Raw genomic sequence first — 16,806 nt, forward strand, 5'->3', positions numbered from 1 at the left:
GCAGAGAGCACACAATGATGAAAAGCGGGGTTGTGGTGCCCCCAGTTATACTGTCAGGAAGCTACCTGGGAAAACCCATCTACGTACATGTTGCCACCTTTTATAAAAAAGGAATAAAGACTCAGAGCAAGGAACTAAGAACTCTAAGGGTAGACTTGGGCGCCCTAGAGATAACTCCCAGGACTTGAGACACAATCAAGTAAAGTAAAACATTTGTTCAGCTGCATTTTAGAACTTCTAAGAACTATTCTACCATTTCCCACTTCTTTGAAGAAGAATGTCTAAGATGCCTATCTGATGTTGCATTGTTCTGTTCTTGGGTGTGTTGAGGCAGCGAATGTATCTCTTTACATGGAAAGATCTACAGATGGGAAGTGTGTTCAAGGCACTACACCCAAGGGACTTCACCCACACGTGAGCTTGATTCAGTAGACAAGCCTTTGGTGGTTGAACTGATGCTGTAATGGGGTGAGACTTCTGGGGATTTTCGTACAGGTTGAAAGTACTTTGCTTATGGGAGAGACTTGAATGACTGGGCAACAGAGTACCCTGTGGTAGGCAGCTGCGGTCACGGCACCCAGTGATCTATCCTCCCCTTTTCCCCAGTGTGTGATCTGGACACAGTGATTGGCTGCTAAGGAATCGACTGTGCCCGAGCGCTGGGGCATACTCCCCTGATGCAGCTACAAACTGGAACTTGCTTCTCCCTGGTGCACCCTGTCTTGCTGACCGTCTGTCTTGCCCTCTGTTTTGCCTGCCCTGATGAAGCAGGCTGCTGTGTTGTGAGAAATTCAATGAAAATGCTCATGTGGCAAAGAACCAGGAGAAATCCCTGGCCAAAAGCACGTGAAGAGCTAAGATTTAGTTCATTCCTACCAACAGCCCTAAGGATGACTTAGAACAGTGCTTTTCACAGTCGTGCTTTGAAAGCATTGTCCCCTGGTTGGAGTCAGAGACATGGTGAAATCAGAGACATGGTGAAATGAAAGACGTGCACTGGTTGAGTCTTCTGAGTCTGTGGTGATTTGGTACACCATAGCAGGTAACAAATAGAGCTCTTGACTTCCAACCTCCCCCAGGAGAGCTGTGGTTCATGGCTCCGCTCAGCTGGGGCTGCCCAGGGAACACCTGTTCTCACATGCCCTGGTAGACACCTATCTCTTCCATGTCTTAAACTCCATGTTTATGAAATCCAAGCTCATTTTCTTTCTTTTTTTAAAGATTTATTTATTGATTTGAAAGGCGGAGTCACAGAGAAGAAGAAGCAGAGGAAGAGAGGGTTCTTCTATCCACTGGTTCACTCCCCAAATGGCCACAATGTCTGCAGCTGGACAAGTCTGAAGCCAGGTACCAAGAGCTTCTTCCCCATCTCCCATGTGGGAACAGCAGATCAAAGACTTGGGCCATCCTCTGCTGCTTTCGCAGGTGCATTAGCAGGGAGCTGGATCGGGAGTGGAGAAGCCAGGACTTGAACCATTACCTCTAGGGGATGCTGGTGCTGATGGTGGCAGCTCTATCAGCTACGCCACAGTGACGACCCCAAAGCTCATTTTCTTTAACTTTCTGTTGCTTAGAGAAGAAAAAGTCCATTTTCTTCAGAAATGTAATCCTTGATATTGGGGTGTCATTGTGTCATTGTCTCCTGCCTTCTCCTCTTAGTTCCTAATTTGGACCCCAAATAAGAACTAACAGATAGACTTTCTCCCTTGACCTTCAACCTCCAAATTTTTATTATCAATTTTATTTTATAGTTAGAAAGTTATTTTTATAGTCATGTTATAAATTCACAGTAATAGAATATTTAATAACTAGTAGTTTTCAAGAATTTCAGTGTCTTTAATGAGTGCTTAGATTGGGTCAGACAATATGCTAATACTTTTGAGTTATATTACTTAAAAGTTAAAGCCTCTATTATTACTAATTTTATCCCCTATTCTATGTTTCCTAAATTATAGATGAGAAAATGGAGATTTAGGGAGGTTATATGACTTGCTCGTTGTCACAGATAGTATGAAATGGAGTTGGAATGTGAACCTGAGTTCAGATATCCATCTCCAGAGATCAGACTCATGTACTCAAAAGTGGGGAAAATTTAAATAACTTGGCTACCACAAATCCTACTATTGGAAATAATGTCTGTTAATATATTGCCATATTTATTTGATTTGGCTTGTCATTCTTTTTCTATGTAAATTGTTAAGCATGTATTTTATAGGGTAAAAATTCTGTTCCTGTTTAAAATTGTATCATGAATATTTTCTTAAGCCACTTTTGAGAACATGATTGCCACCTTGCATAAAATATGCAGTGTATTACATATCTTAATAATTTAATCATTATCTCATCAGATATTTCCTAAATTTTTTCAAAGAAAAATCTTAGAATATTTTAATTTGAAGGTTTATATTCAGGAATATAATTTTTTAAAGATTATTTAAACACAGAGAAAGAGGAAGAGACAGAGACTGAGGTCCTCCATTCTCTGGTTCACTCTCCACATGCTGTCAGCGGCTCAGGCTGGATCAGGATGGAGGGGAGGAGCTAAGTACTTGGGCCATCACCTGCTGCCTTCCCAGGCACATTGGCAGGAAGTTGGATCTGAAGCTGAGTAGCTAGGCCTCCAACCGCTGGTCAGGATGTGGGTGTCTCAAGCAGTAGTTTAACCCGTGGAACCACAATACTTACTCTAAAAATATAATCCTAAATTCTATATTTCATGCTAGGTTATTTTCTTAGCATAAATTGTAGGATGTGGCAACACTGGGTTGATGTACAGACATTTTTAAGGCTCTTTATATATATGAACCATGATTCCTAGAGAGGTAGAAAACCAGCTCTCACTAACAAAATAGGCACTGTCCTGTCTTGTCAAAATCCTCAATATTTCTATTACTTCAAATTTCCCAATGATACATTTTCTAAAAATGTCAATTTTAGCTTTATTATCCTCAAAGTATAAAAAAGTATCTGAGTATTCATCCACGTATTCCTAGCCCCTTGTTTTCTGTTGAGGAGGAGGTGGGGAGGGACGAGCAGCGGCGGGGGGGGGGGGGGGACAGACGGACATGGGCAGTTAGGAGGCGCAGGTGGGGAGGAGGCGAGATTAAAGGCAGGTGAGAACCATGCCAGAATTGTAATCATGGAAGTCACGGGTTAAGAGTTCCCGTATCAGAAGACCGTTCTGAACTAGAGCTGAACCGCAGGAGTGGCAGCAGCGTGAACAGGCAGCCATCAAGGCACAGAAGTCAGTTAAGAAAGTCATTTTCTCATCGCCGCAAGGAAATCTGCATGAAGGGGGAAGACGGTGGTGGTGGCCATGAACATGGAGTTACAGGGAAAGACTTAGGGGGACGCTAAGGGGCAAAAGAAACAAGGGAGTGTGGGGAGGCTTCCAGGACGTGGGAAGAGCAGCCGTGTGAGTGACGAGCAGATTGCTAGCGGGAGATTGGGGCAGCAGCATCTCACTGGACTGAGAGAGCCTCTGGGGCAGGCACAGGTAGACAGCCAGGGGCCTGCCGGTTGTCTAGGACTGCCACCTAGAAAAATGTGGGGACTGGAGATAGAGGCTTAGAGAGTGCAAGGTGGTACTTCTAAAATAGTTTTGTTTTTTAGAGATTTATTTGAAAGGCAGAATGGAGAGAAAGATGGGAGAGATAGAGACGTAAAGAGAGAGCTTCCATCTGCCGGTTCACTCCCCAAATGGCCTCAGTGGCTAGAGCCGGTCCAGGTGAAAGCCAGGAGCCCAGACCTGCATCCGGGTTTCCCACATAGGTGGCAGGGGCCCAAGCCCTTAGGCCATGTGCTGCTGCTTTCACAGTCATTTTTTTTTTTTTTTTAATTTTTTGACAGGCAGAGTGGATAGTGAGAGAGAGAGAGACAGAGAGAAAGGTCTTCCTTTGCTGTTGGTTCACCCTCCAATGGCCGCCGCGGCGGGCGCACTGCGGCTGGCGCACTGCGCTGATCTGATGGCAGGAGCCAGGTGCTTCTCCTGGTCTCCCATGGGGTACAGGGCCCAAGCACTTGGGCCATCCTCCACTGCCTTCCTGGCCCACAGCAGAGAGCTGGCCTGGAAGAGGGGCAACCGGGACAAGATCAGGGGCCCCGACCGGGACTAGAACCCGGTGTCCCGGTGCCACTAGGTGGAGGATTAGCCTAGTGAGCCGCGGCACTGGCTCATAGTCATCTTAGCAAGGAGCTGGACTGGAAGTGCAGCAGCCAGGACTCGAGCCGGGATTCTTGCATCACAGGACGGGGGGCTTAACCCACTGGGCCACGCCGTCGGCTCACTCAGTGGTACTGGAGGTTACCGCTCTGAGCCTGCGTGTCAGCATTTCTAAAGTGTGGTCGACAGTGTGTATTTTCTAGCATAATCCGCAGCAACAAAGGAAATCACATAAATGAAGGCTTAGTGCTTGGAGTGTGGTAAACACTTAATAATGACAGCTGCCTTGCTATTATGAAGAATGGCTGTGGTCATAAGCATAGCGCTACCTGGCAGATGGTCAACACTCAGCCGGTTCACCCCTCAACGAAGAGAATCTAAGCGACTCCAGCTTCTGGGGAGAAGGAACTGTGGCTGGCAGAGTCCAGGGTTGTTGTAAACGGTGCCACACGTATATGGCAGAGGAGCGAGAGGCACAGGAGGCTGGAAATAAAATGGAATGGGAGAGTAAATCCTGGTGCTTGGTCCCTGTAATGAGTAGCATTGCCCATACCCTTATGTCTGGAATGGAGGAATATGGCGCGGTGCAGAACAAAAGTTTTGCAGCTGTGATTAACTTCAGGATCTTGAAGAGGTGAGAGGATCTCAGGTTATGTAAGTGGTCCTCTCAGAGAGGCGGGGGCACAGAGTGTAAGGAGGGGACCTGCAGCGATGCAGCCAAGGAATGTCACGCAGCCGCAGAAGCTGGACAGCTCGGGAGCAGCGGCTTCTGTCTCAGGCCTGCTAGAAGGGGTGGACGTGTCTGCCCACACTCGGATTTCAGCCCCACGAAACCCATTTCCCTTTTCTGGCCTCCCACACTGCAAGACAACCCATGTATCCATGGCCACTAAATTCTTGGTAAACTGTTAGAACAACTGGAGAAAATGAGTGTAGTCCCATAAGAGTTGGACAGAGGAGGAGAGGTGAGACCCCGAGTTCAGGACACGGGGTCAGCCTTGGCGTGGGCGGGCACCAGGGCAATGTCCAGGATAGGCAGTTGTCCAGATGGTGTCCACATGGCTGAGCAGCTCAGCTGTGGTTGCACCCTGGAACCACGACCGACACATGGACGGCGCTCCATTAATACGTGCTGCCTGTGTGTCCTTTCTGCTCCTGTCACGAGACGCCACTGACTGGGTCGTTTGCAGGTAGCAGAATTGTATTCCCACAGTTCTGAGTGCTGGCAAGTACGAGATCAAGGCACCGGCTGATCTGCTGTTCGGAGAGGCTGAGCCTTCTTACTGTGTCCTCACACGGCATATGGGACAGGTGCGCCTGTCAGCTTCTGGAAGCTTCACAGATCCATGCATGACGTTTACCCCCTAAGGCCCACCTCTCCTGCCTGTCACCTTGGGGTACAAGTTAAGATGCCACCACCTGGCTGGCGCCGCGGCTCACTAGGCTAATCCTCCGCCTGTGGCACCGGCACACCAGGTTCTAGTCCCAGTCGGGGCTCCGGATTCTGTCCTGGGTGCTCCTCTTCCAGGCCAGCTCTCTGCTGTGACCCGAGAGTGCAGTGGAGGATGGCCCAAGTACTTGGGCCCTGCACCCACATGGGAGACCAGGAGGAAGCACCTGGCTCCTGGCTTTGGATCAGTGCAGCGCACTGGCCGTAGAGGCTATTTAGGGGGTGAACCAACAGAAGGAAGACCTTTCTCTCTATCTCACTGTCTAATTCTGCCTGTCAAAAAAAAAAAAAAAAAAAAAAAAAAAAAGATGCCACCACCTTGGAGGGACACACATATTCAAAACATGGCACAGAGTAAATTAAAAAAAAATCAGAAAATTTTTATAATACTTTCTAAAAAGATTTATTTGAACGGTAAAGTAACAGAGTTGGAGGAACAGAGTGAGATCATCCACCTGCTGGTTCCCTCCCCAAATGGCCACAATGGCTGGAGCTGGGGACCCAGAATTCCACCGGGGTTGCCCACATGGGATGCGGAGACCCAAGAACATGGGCTACCATCTGCTTTCGGAGGGCCCAATAGCAGGGAGTTGGGTCAGCCGTGGAGCAGCCGGGACTCACATCAGTGCCCCAGTTCAGGATACCAGTGTTGCAAACAGAGGCTTACCTTGCAGTGCCACAAAGCCAACCTCATTTTATTATCCTTGGGCTTCATTTTTTTTTTATCTTTCTAGCCTTGTCAGGTGCTCATGGAAGAGCTCAGATGGTAGCAGCTATTTTACTTCTGTTGGAAATTGTTTGCATCTCACGTGTGTCGCTGAATGTGAAAAAGTAGACTGAAGTTGATGAATTCCAGCGCGTCGCGGCAGGAGAACTAATTCAAACAAACCTCTCATTTCTCTCTGCCTTGAATGGAAAGTTGATCTGAACAATTCAATCTCCATCGAGATGAATGAGAAATTAGAAGCTTTTGATGCAGGTTTAAGCAGTTCCGGGATTTGTCATTACAGGGTTACAAATTTCTTTAGAGGGAGCGAACAATGCCGATGAAAAGCAATAACCCTGCTAAGTACACAGTGGAGCTGGACTTGAAAGGACACAAGCTCCCGCGCGGAAGCTCAGTCCCCGAGGCTGCGGGCTCTGGCCTTCTGTGGATTCGTGTCTTGCTCCCACTGACATGCTTTTAAAGCAGCAACCACAGCGTTGGTTTTGACATTCAAAGGAGACTCTGTTATCTGTGCTGCAGCCTGGAGAAGTCAAAATGTGTGTGTGCGGTGTTTGCTCCGAGTTGGAAGCCGGGCCTGGCATCCGTGTTGCTCCTCAGCCCCAGGCCTGCCTGCCTTGAAGCTGAGTGCTTGAACGTGAGGACTTGGAGACCGCGCACCTGCAAGAGATGATGTTTGTAGATCGTCTTGTCTCCTGCAACCGTTCTGTAGTTGATGAAGTTAGGTGGTTTTTAAATTATTTTTTAAAATTTGTTATAATTGTAAAGTAGAGTGACAGAGAAGGAGAGATGGAGGAAGAGAAAGACATCCTCCTGTTGGTTCACTCCCCAGATGGCCCCGACAGCCAGGGCTGGGCCAGGCCGAAACCAAGAGCCTGGAACCATATCTTGGTCTCCCATGTGGGTGGCACGTGGACCACTTCTGTTGCTTTCCCAGGTGCATTAGCTGAGCGCTAGGGTGGAGGATTCTCCATAGCTCTACAAGTCCAAATCCTTTTGTGTGTCTACTTTAAGACACACGTGTTCTATATGTTTTAACAGTTGATATATAGTGCAATGCCATGGTTGCCTTTTTAAACACACACACTCACACTCACACATGCACAAATTCTGGGGAGAGACTGTGCCCTTGTTGCCAGCTAGTTCTTGCTTTTGCTGTCCAAACCAACCGATGCTGCCTCTGTCTGGCCCCTGCATCCCAGAAGGTGATCCTCTTCTGCCTTCATTATCGCAAGCTCAGGGCCAGGAAACCTGCGAGCAGCAGTGTAACCCAGTGCCTACCAAAAGTATTCAGACCAGCCAATCCTACGGTTACGACTGGAAAAGGATTTGACCCTGAACGCGTGAGGGTACTTAAACTGCAAAGTCGTAAATTAATGAAGCTGAGAGTAGAAGTTTTATCCAATTGTGGTATTTAGAAAATGGGCCTACTGAGAGATCCTTAGGGTGCATAGTTGGTTATTTGTTGAGCTTTTTTACTTAGGGTAGGGTTAGCTCTACTAAGTGTCTTGAGAAAAGATCATTGTAAAAATTAAGAGTGAGAACCTGAGAGGGAGGGGGAGGGAGGGCTGGAGTATGAGTGGGAGGAGGGGTTGGGGGAAGTGCCACTATGTTCCTTAAACAGTATAAAGGAAATACATGAAACTTGTATAACTTAAATAAATATATCTTGAAAGCATAGTTGGGCACAGGTGCTCTGCCTTCTGGCTTGGCCTGGGACTTCTTCGTGCTTGCCACGTGAAGGCCATCCACCACACCCATCAGGGGCCAGACCAGTGTGGCCACCTCATCTTGGACTTGAACCTCCAGAATCATGAGCCACATACACTGCTTTCTTTCACGGAAGCCTGTGTCAGGTTTGTTTTTTTTTTTTTAATTTTGTAATTACAAAATATTTCCATGCCTGCTTTGTTCTGTGGCTATCCTTTGCTTTTCCCTGAGAAGTCTCCGTAAAGACAGTGGGCGACACTTTGTCTCGCTCTGTCTTCTGCCCAGGAGACTCTGGAAGCTGTGAGTACATGGCAACTACGAAAGGGCAGTTCCCTGAGCCCCGTCTGTCACCTCCTCTTGTGGTTGCACCAGAATGACCACTACACAAGGACACAAAGCAGACCCCTGCTCTGAGCCCGGCACTGTCCCAGCCCACAGAAACAGCATCAAGTGGACCAAGTCCCTGCAGCCGTGAACTCCCAGGCTGGTGGGAGACCCACACTAATGAATAGAGAGCTCCCGTGGCAGGTGCTGATAGGTGTTCTAAAGGAAACTAAAGCAGGATGGAGAGATACCTACGGCTAGGAGTGGGGTTTATTTTATGTGGGGTGGCTAAAAGAAGGCCTCTCGGAGGAGGTGACATTTGACATTTGAGTCTGAAAGAAATGGTTTTGCAGCATGGCTAAATGCTCTCAGACCCGGAACCACTCGTCAGTAAATCTGAGGATGAAACTAACATCTCCCAGATGAAAGCCGGGAAAAGACAGGAAACTCGCATGATAAATCCACATTGATCCAATTCAGGGGCTAATTTATGTTTCCAAAGCATGTTGAGAAAAAAGTTAAAAAGAAATCCCCACCCGAGGACTCTTTGATGAATCACCGGTAGCTAATTGTTGCTGAGCTCCCACAGGCTTGGCACATCATTGGAAATCTGCGTGGATGGCAGAAGAGAGATGGTAGTGCATTTTCAACAATGCCATTAGCCAATCTGATTTCACTTACTGGCGTGCACTTTGTTCCAGCTATCTCGTCTCAAGATGAATTGGCGGATGGTTCTATTGTCAAAATGACAGCGTGAAAAGAGAGGGATGTGGGTTGTAATAATAATGCGGTACATGTGTAGAAGGTCAGGGAAGCAACAGATTAACATTCCAGGGACAGATTTCCCCGGGGACAGCTCTTGAAAGTATCAAAGGCCAAAGGTCAGGACACTGATAATGTGTCTGGTATTGGTGGTGAAATTGTTGTATGTATTTAGCTCAGCCGAGGACAGGGATGTGTTCCTTTCAATTAGTCGATGAAATCTCTCCTGAACATAAAGAAGCCAACCACGGCAACGGGTTTCAGTGCAGTTGAATGTATGGAAATGAGGTTGTGTGAACATATGAGTTGCTTACTTTAGATTAATGAAACAGAATTGAACATGTTCCCTGGAGAAGCAGGCTAAATATTTTCCCACCTTGGAGTTGAAAGCCCCACAGAAAGAGCATGGCATTGCTCCATTGCATTTTCAACCCAGTTCTGATGCTTTGCAACCTAGCCGAGAGGTAACTGGGGATTCTCGGGTGGGAGAATCTGTTGTGCCTTCCTGAATACAGTCATTGTGCAGCACAGAGGTGGGAGCTGGGAGAGCACTCCGGCTCTGCAGGGAGAGAAAACTGGATTTGAAAACTAAACCCACACCTTACACTCCTGTAGCAGTAAACCTCATTTTCTTTGTTTTTAGAATGAGGGAAATATACAAAGCCCAAACAGTTGTAGCGCTGATAGAGAAAGCCAGTGTTTGTGGACTGTTTAATAAACAGAATGAATGGGAGATATTGCCACATTTCTTTGTTGCTTTCCTCGGTGTTTCTGCTGCTGTGTTGAGCTTTCTAAGGACCTTTTAGGTTGATGAAGGAAAAAGATCGGCTCCATTGTTTACTCTCAAAGATATCCTGAGCAAACAGGCAGAGGTTTATCGGGAAACTTCAGGAAGTAGGTGAAATACGGCCAGTGGTTTCCACAGTACAGAGGAGGTGGATCAGCGACTGTTTCGGAGGCGGTGTGTGTAATGGTCAGAGTCGTCTGTGGCCAGTGGATGGGCTTGAATTCCAGTTCCTCTGTTCCCAGCTGAGTAACCTCAAGCAAATCATTTGACTTCTGTGAGTCTTGCTTCCTTACCTGTGAAATGGGCGAGTTATAGCACACACCTCACAGCATTGATAGGCTGATTAACTGGATTTGCAGAGAGCTTAGAATAATGCCATGTTACTGTTTGCACTTTGTTTTAATTTTTTATTATTTGAGAGGCAGAGCAACATAGAGTTCACATACAGTGGGGCACAGCCTAAATGCCTGTGATTACCCAGGGACCAAAGGCAGAAACTCAATCTGCATCTCCCTGGATTGTCAGGAACCTAGTTACTTGAGTCATCACCACTGTCTGAATTAGCAGGAAGCTGGAGTCAGGAGCCAGAGCTGGGAGCCGAACCCACATAATCGGGTGTTGGCTGTGGTATATAACCAGCGTCCCAAGTGCTTGGCCAAATGCCCACCCGGGGAGTCATTCATGATTACTTTTTTTTTTTAAAGGTTTATTTATTTATTTGAAAGTCAGAGTTACACAGAGAAAGGAGAGCCAGAGAGAGAGAGAGAGAGAGAGAGGTCTTCCATCCAATGGTTCACTCCCCAGTTGGATGCAATGGCCGGAGCTGCACTGATCCAAAGCCAGGAGCTTCCTCTGGGTCTCCCACATGGGTGCAGGGGCCCAAGCTCTTAGGCCATCTTCTACTGCTTTCCCAGGCCATAGCAGAGAGCTGGATCGGAAGTGGATCAGCTAGGTCTCAAATTGGCACCCATATGGGATGCCGGCGCTTCAGGCCAGGGCGTTAACCCTCTGCGCCACAGCACCGGCCCTGATTATTTAATTTGTTACAAGTATAATTCCAAGCGTGGAAGTGTTTCAAGGGAAGTTAATAGTGTTTTCCGTATGGAAGCTGTAATTGTGGTTGATAACTTGGTGCTGATGTGTTACCTTTTTGCCGTACATTCTGCTGCTTTTGACCAACGTGAGTTCCGTAAATACCAGTGCAGTGGATTGAGAATGAGCTGTCTTGGCTCTGAACCTTTGGGAGAGAACAGGTTTCCTGTCCCTTTATCAATGAGAGTCCGCATTTCTATCCCTGGAGACACCCAGAGCCATGCCTGGAAACACAGCCCCTCGCCCAAGCCCCACTGAGAGTCAGAAGTCACAGCTCCATTCTTCCATGCCCGCCTTCAGGGCAGACAGCCGTCAGATCAGGTTATGACTCGAAGACGCCAAAGAAACATCCCATGAAAACATAATGTGTCCGTGTGGAGTGTACAAATCTCCCTTAAAAAAAAAAAATCTGGCTTCTGTTATGACTCAGCCCCTGTCTGGGTAAGATGTTCGAGACCAATGGAGTAGAAACCCTCGGGGCAGAGCTCCTAATCTTTTAAGTTGCTGCACAATGGTGTCCGTGCCTGCTCGGCTGTTGACAATTATCGCTTGATGGTCTTTGCATCAACAATCGAAGAGATAGTGTGACCTGACCTTAAGAGAAGGCTGTGGGGAGCTTCCAGTGGTTGCCCGGGGAAGATGCAGGCTGATGAACACCCGACCAAAGGATTAATAGATTCAATAGCTGCTTGATGAATTTCTCCAAAGAGAACGGCCCGAAGGACGTTGGCAGAAAGAAATGGGAGAAACATAAATGGCTCAGAAAGAGCCAAATGCCCTTTTCCTGTTTCCTAAGAGACTGAATCTCCTGAGAGGCAGAATGCGCTGTTTCTTACAAAAGCTTCTGGAAATGCACTTCTTTACCCAAATTCAAAGCAGGGCCACAAATCATTTATAGGAGACAAAAAACAATAAGTAGTGTCAGCACAGAGGAATATATTTTACTTTGTTCTGCCATGAGGAATTATGGTGGGTTGTGATGAGTGGAATATAAAGTAACATCAGTTGCCTGTTGACAACAGAGTTTGAAATTGTAAAATGTAAAACCAATATATTTCCTGCACACTGTGAAACAGCTGGGGTGTTTTTATGGCTTGTAGTGGGATACCGTGCCATCTCGCAGGACCCTATAATTCTGTATGCACGTTAAGTGCATCGTGTTATTTAGTTTGTTTATTTGGCTTCAAGGATTTCACAGGCGACATGGCACAGAATCAAATGCAAAGAAAGTGAACAACACTGAATTGTGCTGTCTTCAAGAATGTCCAGTCCCAGTTCTATTGTAGGGTGGCTTGGAGTTTATGTTCAGTGTGCCAGTGTACCTGGGCAGGCTGCCATCCTTTTCCTGTAGCAGAGAGAGAGAAAAAAAAAAATGACCCAATCAGAAATGCTGCGGGATTGTTTGCCTCAAGAGTCTGTCCAGGATCTAAGTATAGAAATTTAGTCTTTTATGATGCTGACAGCAGTGTAGGTCAAAGAAGATCCTGGAAGTGACAGATGGCGATAAGCAAGTCAAACAGTTCTTAGATGCTGGTTTATGTGCTAGACATCAGTAGACCCATGTTAATGCAGCTCACAGAAGACAGGCCCAGAGCTCTGTGCTGAGCCTCCTACCCCAAGCAATAATATCCTCCCATTTTGGTTGCTTCGTTGAAGCCCAGTGCATGTCAATCAATCAGGCCAAAATACTTTGATTGCTCTAAATGATTTGGCTGTTCCGTTTGTTGGGTTTTTATGTTTTGCTCCTGTTTCAAATTTTCCATGATTATTTATGGGCCGCAGGACCGTGATCCAGAGTGGCTGGAAACATGTTGGGGCTTCGGCAGTACAAGCTGCTGGTGATTGGAAGTGCATATGTGGCTACCATGAAGAAAGGGTTGGCAGGGAGGTTGGGGTGAGGCCAGACAGTGCTCTGCTTGGGGACAGACAGCAGCCGTCCTACCCCTAAACAGACCCCCGCTGCATGTGCACATAGCTGCCACTCTCCGCAAATACCCTTTCCTTGTTGGAAGCAGGGGCTTTTTTTTTCTTTTTCTCTCTCTCTCTCTTTTTTTTTTTTTTTTTGCCTTGCAGGCTCAAGAATTTTGTGAGGATAAGTATCACCCTTCACACAGCAGCTTGTCAGCTGTCAGTAGTGCCTGACACGACAAAATCCCAAAGCAGAGAACAGGGCTGCATCCCACCGAAGGGCCCAGTTGTCTGAGTTGAAAAGACAGGAGGCATCAGATGTCGCTTTTCAAACAAAGACCTAGTTTCATGCTTAACACCACAAAGATAACTTGGTTTTCTGTTCTTAGGATTAAAAACAGAAATAACCTCTCCCCACACCCCCCCAAAAAATGCTTTGTTCCTTTGAAGCCAGAGCAAGCTATGTGAAATGAATTTTAACCAGGGCCTGCCAATATCTATCAGCACACAGCATTTCATAGTGCAGATAATCAGAGACTGGAGAAAATGACAGGCGAGAGACAGGTGCGGGCGTTTCAGGATCCCGGTGGGACTTGGGTCGAGAAGGCCTGGAGGATGTGGGTGCAAAGCTGGTGATGCTGAATTGCCCCTTTTGCAAAGCATGGAATATTCTTACATCAGAACTCCATTAAACCAAGAATCTGGGAGGATTTTGCTCCTTCTGGGCCACTCCTAGGGAAAAAAAATGCTGGCGATCCAGAGATGTACTTCTAAATGAATGGAGTGTGTAGTCGATTATTTGGGGCAGTGATTAAATATCGTTCAGGAAGGTTTGGGAAGAACTTCCCAGCTAGGTCAAAGAAGTGATGATTCCGTCTCAGGGCAGACAAGAAGCCAAGGTTTTGCTAGATAAGAGGATGACACATTGGGCAAAAGACAGGCTGTTACAAGTCTTAGGGCAAGTGACATTGTCAGGGGCAGTTGAGACAGCAATGGAAAAACAAGCGGAAATAGAAACAGGAGGGCTTCATGAAGGCTCGGGCTAAAGTACCCTGTTTCTGAGTCGCTCTGTGCCTCTAGAGAATTTAAAAAGGATGTGAAAGAAAGATGACTGAACTGTAGCTGGTGGAAACAAATAAATGAGAGCATGAAATTCGTTTTATGCTACCAGTAGCTGTCTCTTGGTTACCACAGAAGTCAGACAGCCAGAAGCAAGTTCAAGGAGGGTCCCAAGTAGGATGCTTTTTGTGGGTAAATTCTCCACTCGGGGAAGCAAGGGTTAGAAATCACAGCTCTGAGACTTTCAGCCAGTCCATCAACTCTGTTTCCCTCAAGAGTGTTTTTTTTTTTTTCTCTTTTCTTAGATTTAGCCATGCTGGGATAGAAATGAGTGAATACAGAAAGAACGAAGAAAGGTGGTGTGGGCACAGGGCACTGAAGTACATCAGAGGGTCAATGTGCAAACCACCTGGCTGTGCACACTGGGGGTGCTTCCTGGGCCTCTCTGTCTTCCACAGAGGGAGGTGCCGCACGGGGCTTCTCTCCCATCCTTTCTAGGCCTGACTCCCACCAATCCCAGCATTGTCCTCATTTTCCCAAGGACAGCATCATCAATGGCATATGCTTAACCTAGGATAGGAGTTTAGTAGTGCATGGAGAGAGTGATAATAATTTTAATGGCATTTTTGGCTGCTTACTGGGAATCAGGGAACAGAAGTGCTATGTGTTAAGGCAACTGGAGAGGACTTGGTAGCCTAGAAAATAATTCAATTTACTGTAAAATGTTGCCTTCATGTCACAGTAGGTACAAAGATGCTGGCATTTCTGGGTCTAACTTTAGTCCTCCTACACTCTGGGCCTGCCTTGTTTTCTGTTACTACAGAGTAAAGGCAATGATTGGGTTAAAGATGGCTTAGATGACTTCACCATCCCCGTCTGAGATATGTGTGGTGTCATGGAAACTGTGTTTCCAGGCAGTGAGACCAGGACTGGAGTCCTGGCTTGGAAGCCTGCCCCCATGCCCCGTTAGATGGCTCAGCTCTCTGGACCTGTCTCGGGCGTCAGGATTAATTGCAGTGTGAAGACACAAACCAAGTGGCAGGAGAAGATGTAACTGGAAGTTAGGGAAAGTTCCTGATTCCAGGAGGCCTGCTCTGATCCCTTTTTTATTGTGTTTGTAGATCCATTGTCTGCACGTAACCACCTCTCTGCAAGTCTCGTTTTAATGTTCTTTGTACAGTTTGAATGGTTCTTCATATGGTGTGAATGTTAGCATCTGAGTTTACCTTCGACCTTGAACACATGCTTTCAGAATTCTCAGGTCCTGGGCGGCTGCCCTGTTAACTTTGTCTTCAGGAAAGAGCAAAGCCTGAAATGCTGAACGTGGGCAGAGTTAACCCAAGGGGCACAGCTCCACCTCGGCAGGGAAGCCGCAGAAGCCACGCCTGACTCTCGAACCCACCAAGGCAGTGAAATTCCTCCAGTGAAAGGGCTCCCAAGCTGTCCCCTGGAGACCAGTCAGATGGACACATACTCACCATCTGTCCACAGTACCCACTTCATCCAAACTACGCAGCTGAGAGACCCTGGGCCCAGAGCTTCTGCAGAGTCAAATCTGCACTGCAGAAAGAAAACTGCTAAAGCAAAAACAAAAATGTAAACAAGACCATTAAGTAAATTTTGTAATAGGTAGGTGTATTTTTTGCATGTACACGCTGCATTTGTAGGGTACCTCTAGCGAAGAAGTACAAACAAAATGTCAATTTCCACACTGCAGAAATGATAGAGCAATGTTTCTCCTTGGTGTGCTTACCCATGCATTAATAACATGGAAACTGAAGCGTGGAAGACGGTTTCGAGGCTATGTAGTGTAACATCATCATGTGTAGATGTGCAAACTTCCATCAAAACAGTTGCCTTCACTCGACCTCCCTGAAGTTTCCCATGCCCGATTTCAGACAGCTATGACATATGATGGAGTCGCCAGGATACGTTCTCCCCACGCAGTTCAGTGGTACATGTCTTTACGTCGATACTCTTCCACATGCAGAATGCCATCTGTTGGCCCACACATTGTGGCGGGAACCTTAAAGAAACAGCACATTCTGAGCATTCTAGACAAAAGCTACAGGTTCACCGTCAAGCTTGGTTATTCAGAGGCTTAATTTCAACCACTCCGAGAGTAAATGCGTATCTCAGATGATAAAACTGGTACCTAAAATTAGGTGTTTTTTTTTTTTTTTGTACTAATTGTCTCCAGTTTGAGCCACTTGCTAGCATAGAAGTTAACCTTTGTGAAGAGATTGTGGTTTTAGTGTGAAGAAGAAAGCAATGTTTGCTGTGTTAGACAAAATCACATCCTGCAGCAGGTGAAACAGTTGGAATGTTTATTTAGCAGAAACAGAAAATACTGATATTATGGAAATCATACACACATCCCTCCTAGTACCACAGTCAACATGGAATTAAATACCATGGGAAGCAACATGGAAATATGGACAAATTCCGTGAAAATCATGCCTTTGGGTATAAGATAATTTCTACTGTTACAGACCATGTATAGCCACCTAAGCTTCTACTGACTGACTCTACCCAAGCCTGAAGAAATTGTCAAGTTTTTCTGGGCCATTTGCTGGTAGAATGAAGCCTGAACTGAATGGTATCTTTGCTTCTGCAGGATGTGTTTGTCTATGCTTGCTTTTTCAGATTTCTAGCAGGAAAATCAGCCAGGTGTCATTCAAAATTAATAACAAAATTAATTTTCCTGAGTCTGTTTATATGTTAAGCAACGCACAATTATAACTAACATTCACTGAGTTTAATTTGTTTATAAGTACTTTATTTTTGTGTATGGATTGTCTCATAATTAAACATATGTAGAAAAGGTG

General features: G+C 46.4%; 1 protein-coding gene across 9 annotated transcripts in view; it reads left to right on the forward strand.

The window, feature by feature from the left end:
• The window catches only part of LOC138850130 (uncharacterized), a 311,379-nt gene that overhangs the window by 166,226 nt on the left and 128,347 nt on the right, over positions 1–16,806 (forward strand). For 2 of the 9 annotated variants that reach the window (XR_016235267.1, XM_089334891.1), the window contains 2 exons: positions 1,222–1,347; positions 6,347–7,832. The exons of 6 other annotated variants lie outside the window; for them this stretch is intronic. Coding sequence is in view for 1 of the 3 variants with exons in the window: in XM_089334891.1 (XP_089191017.1) it covers positions 1,222–1,347; positions 6,347–6,447 (227 nt within the window). In the remaining 2 variants the exon portion in view is untranslated. Of the gene's footprint in view, positions 1–1,221; positions 1,348–6,346; positions 7,833–15,099; positions 16,717–16,806 lie in introns of those variants that run through there. One more of the 9 variants, XR_016235266.1, reaches the window with a different exon arrangement.

Source organism: Oryctolagus cuniculus, chromosome 6, assembly GCF_051225735.1.
Source record: "Oryctolagus cuniculus isolate XC-2025 breed Fujian yellow rabbit chromosome 6, ASM5122573v1, whole genome shotgun sequence".
Taxonomy (NCBI): Eukaryota; Metazoa; Chordata; class Mammalia; order Lagomorpha; family Leporidae; genus Oryctolagus; species Oryctolagus cuniculus.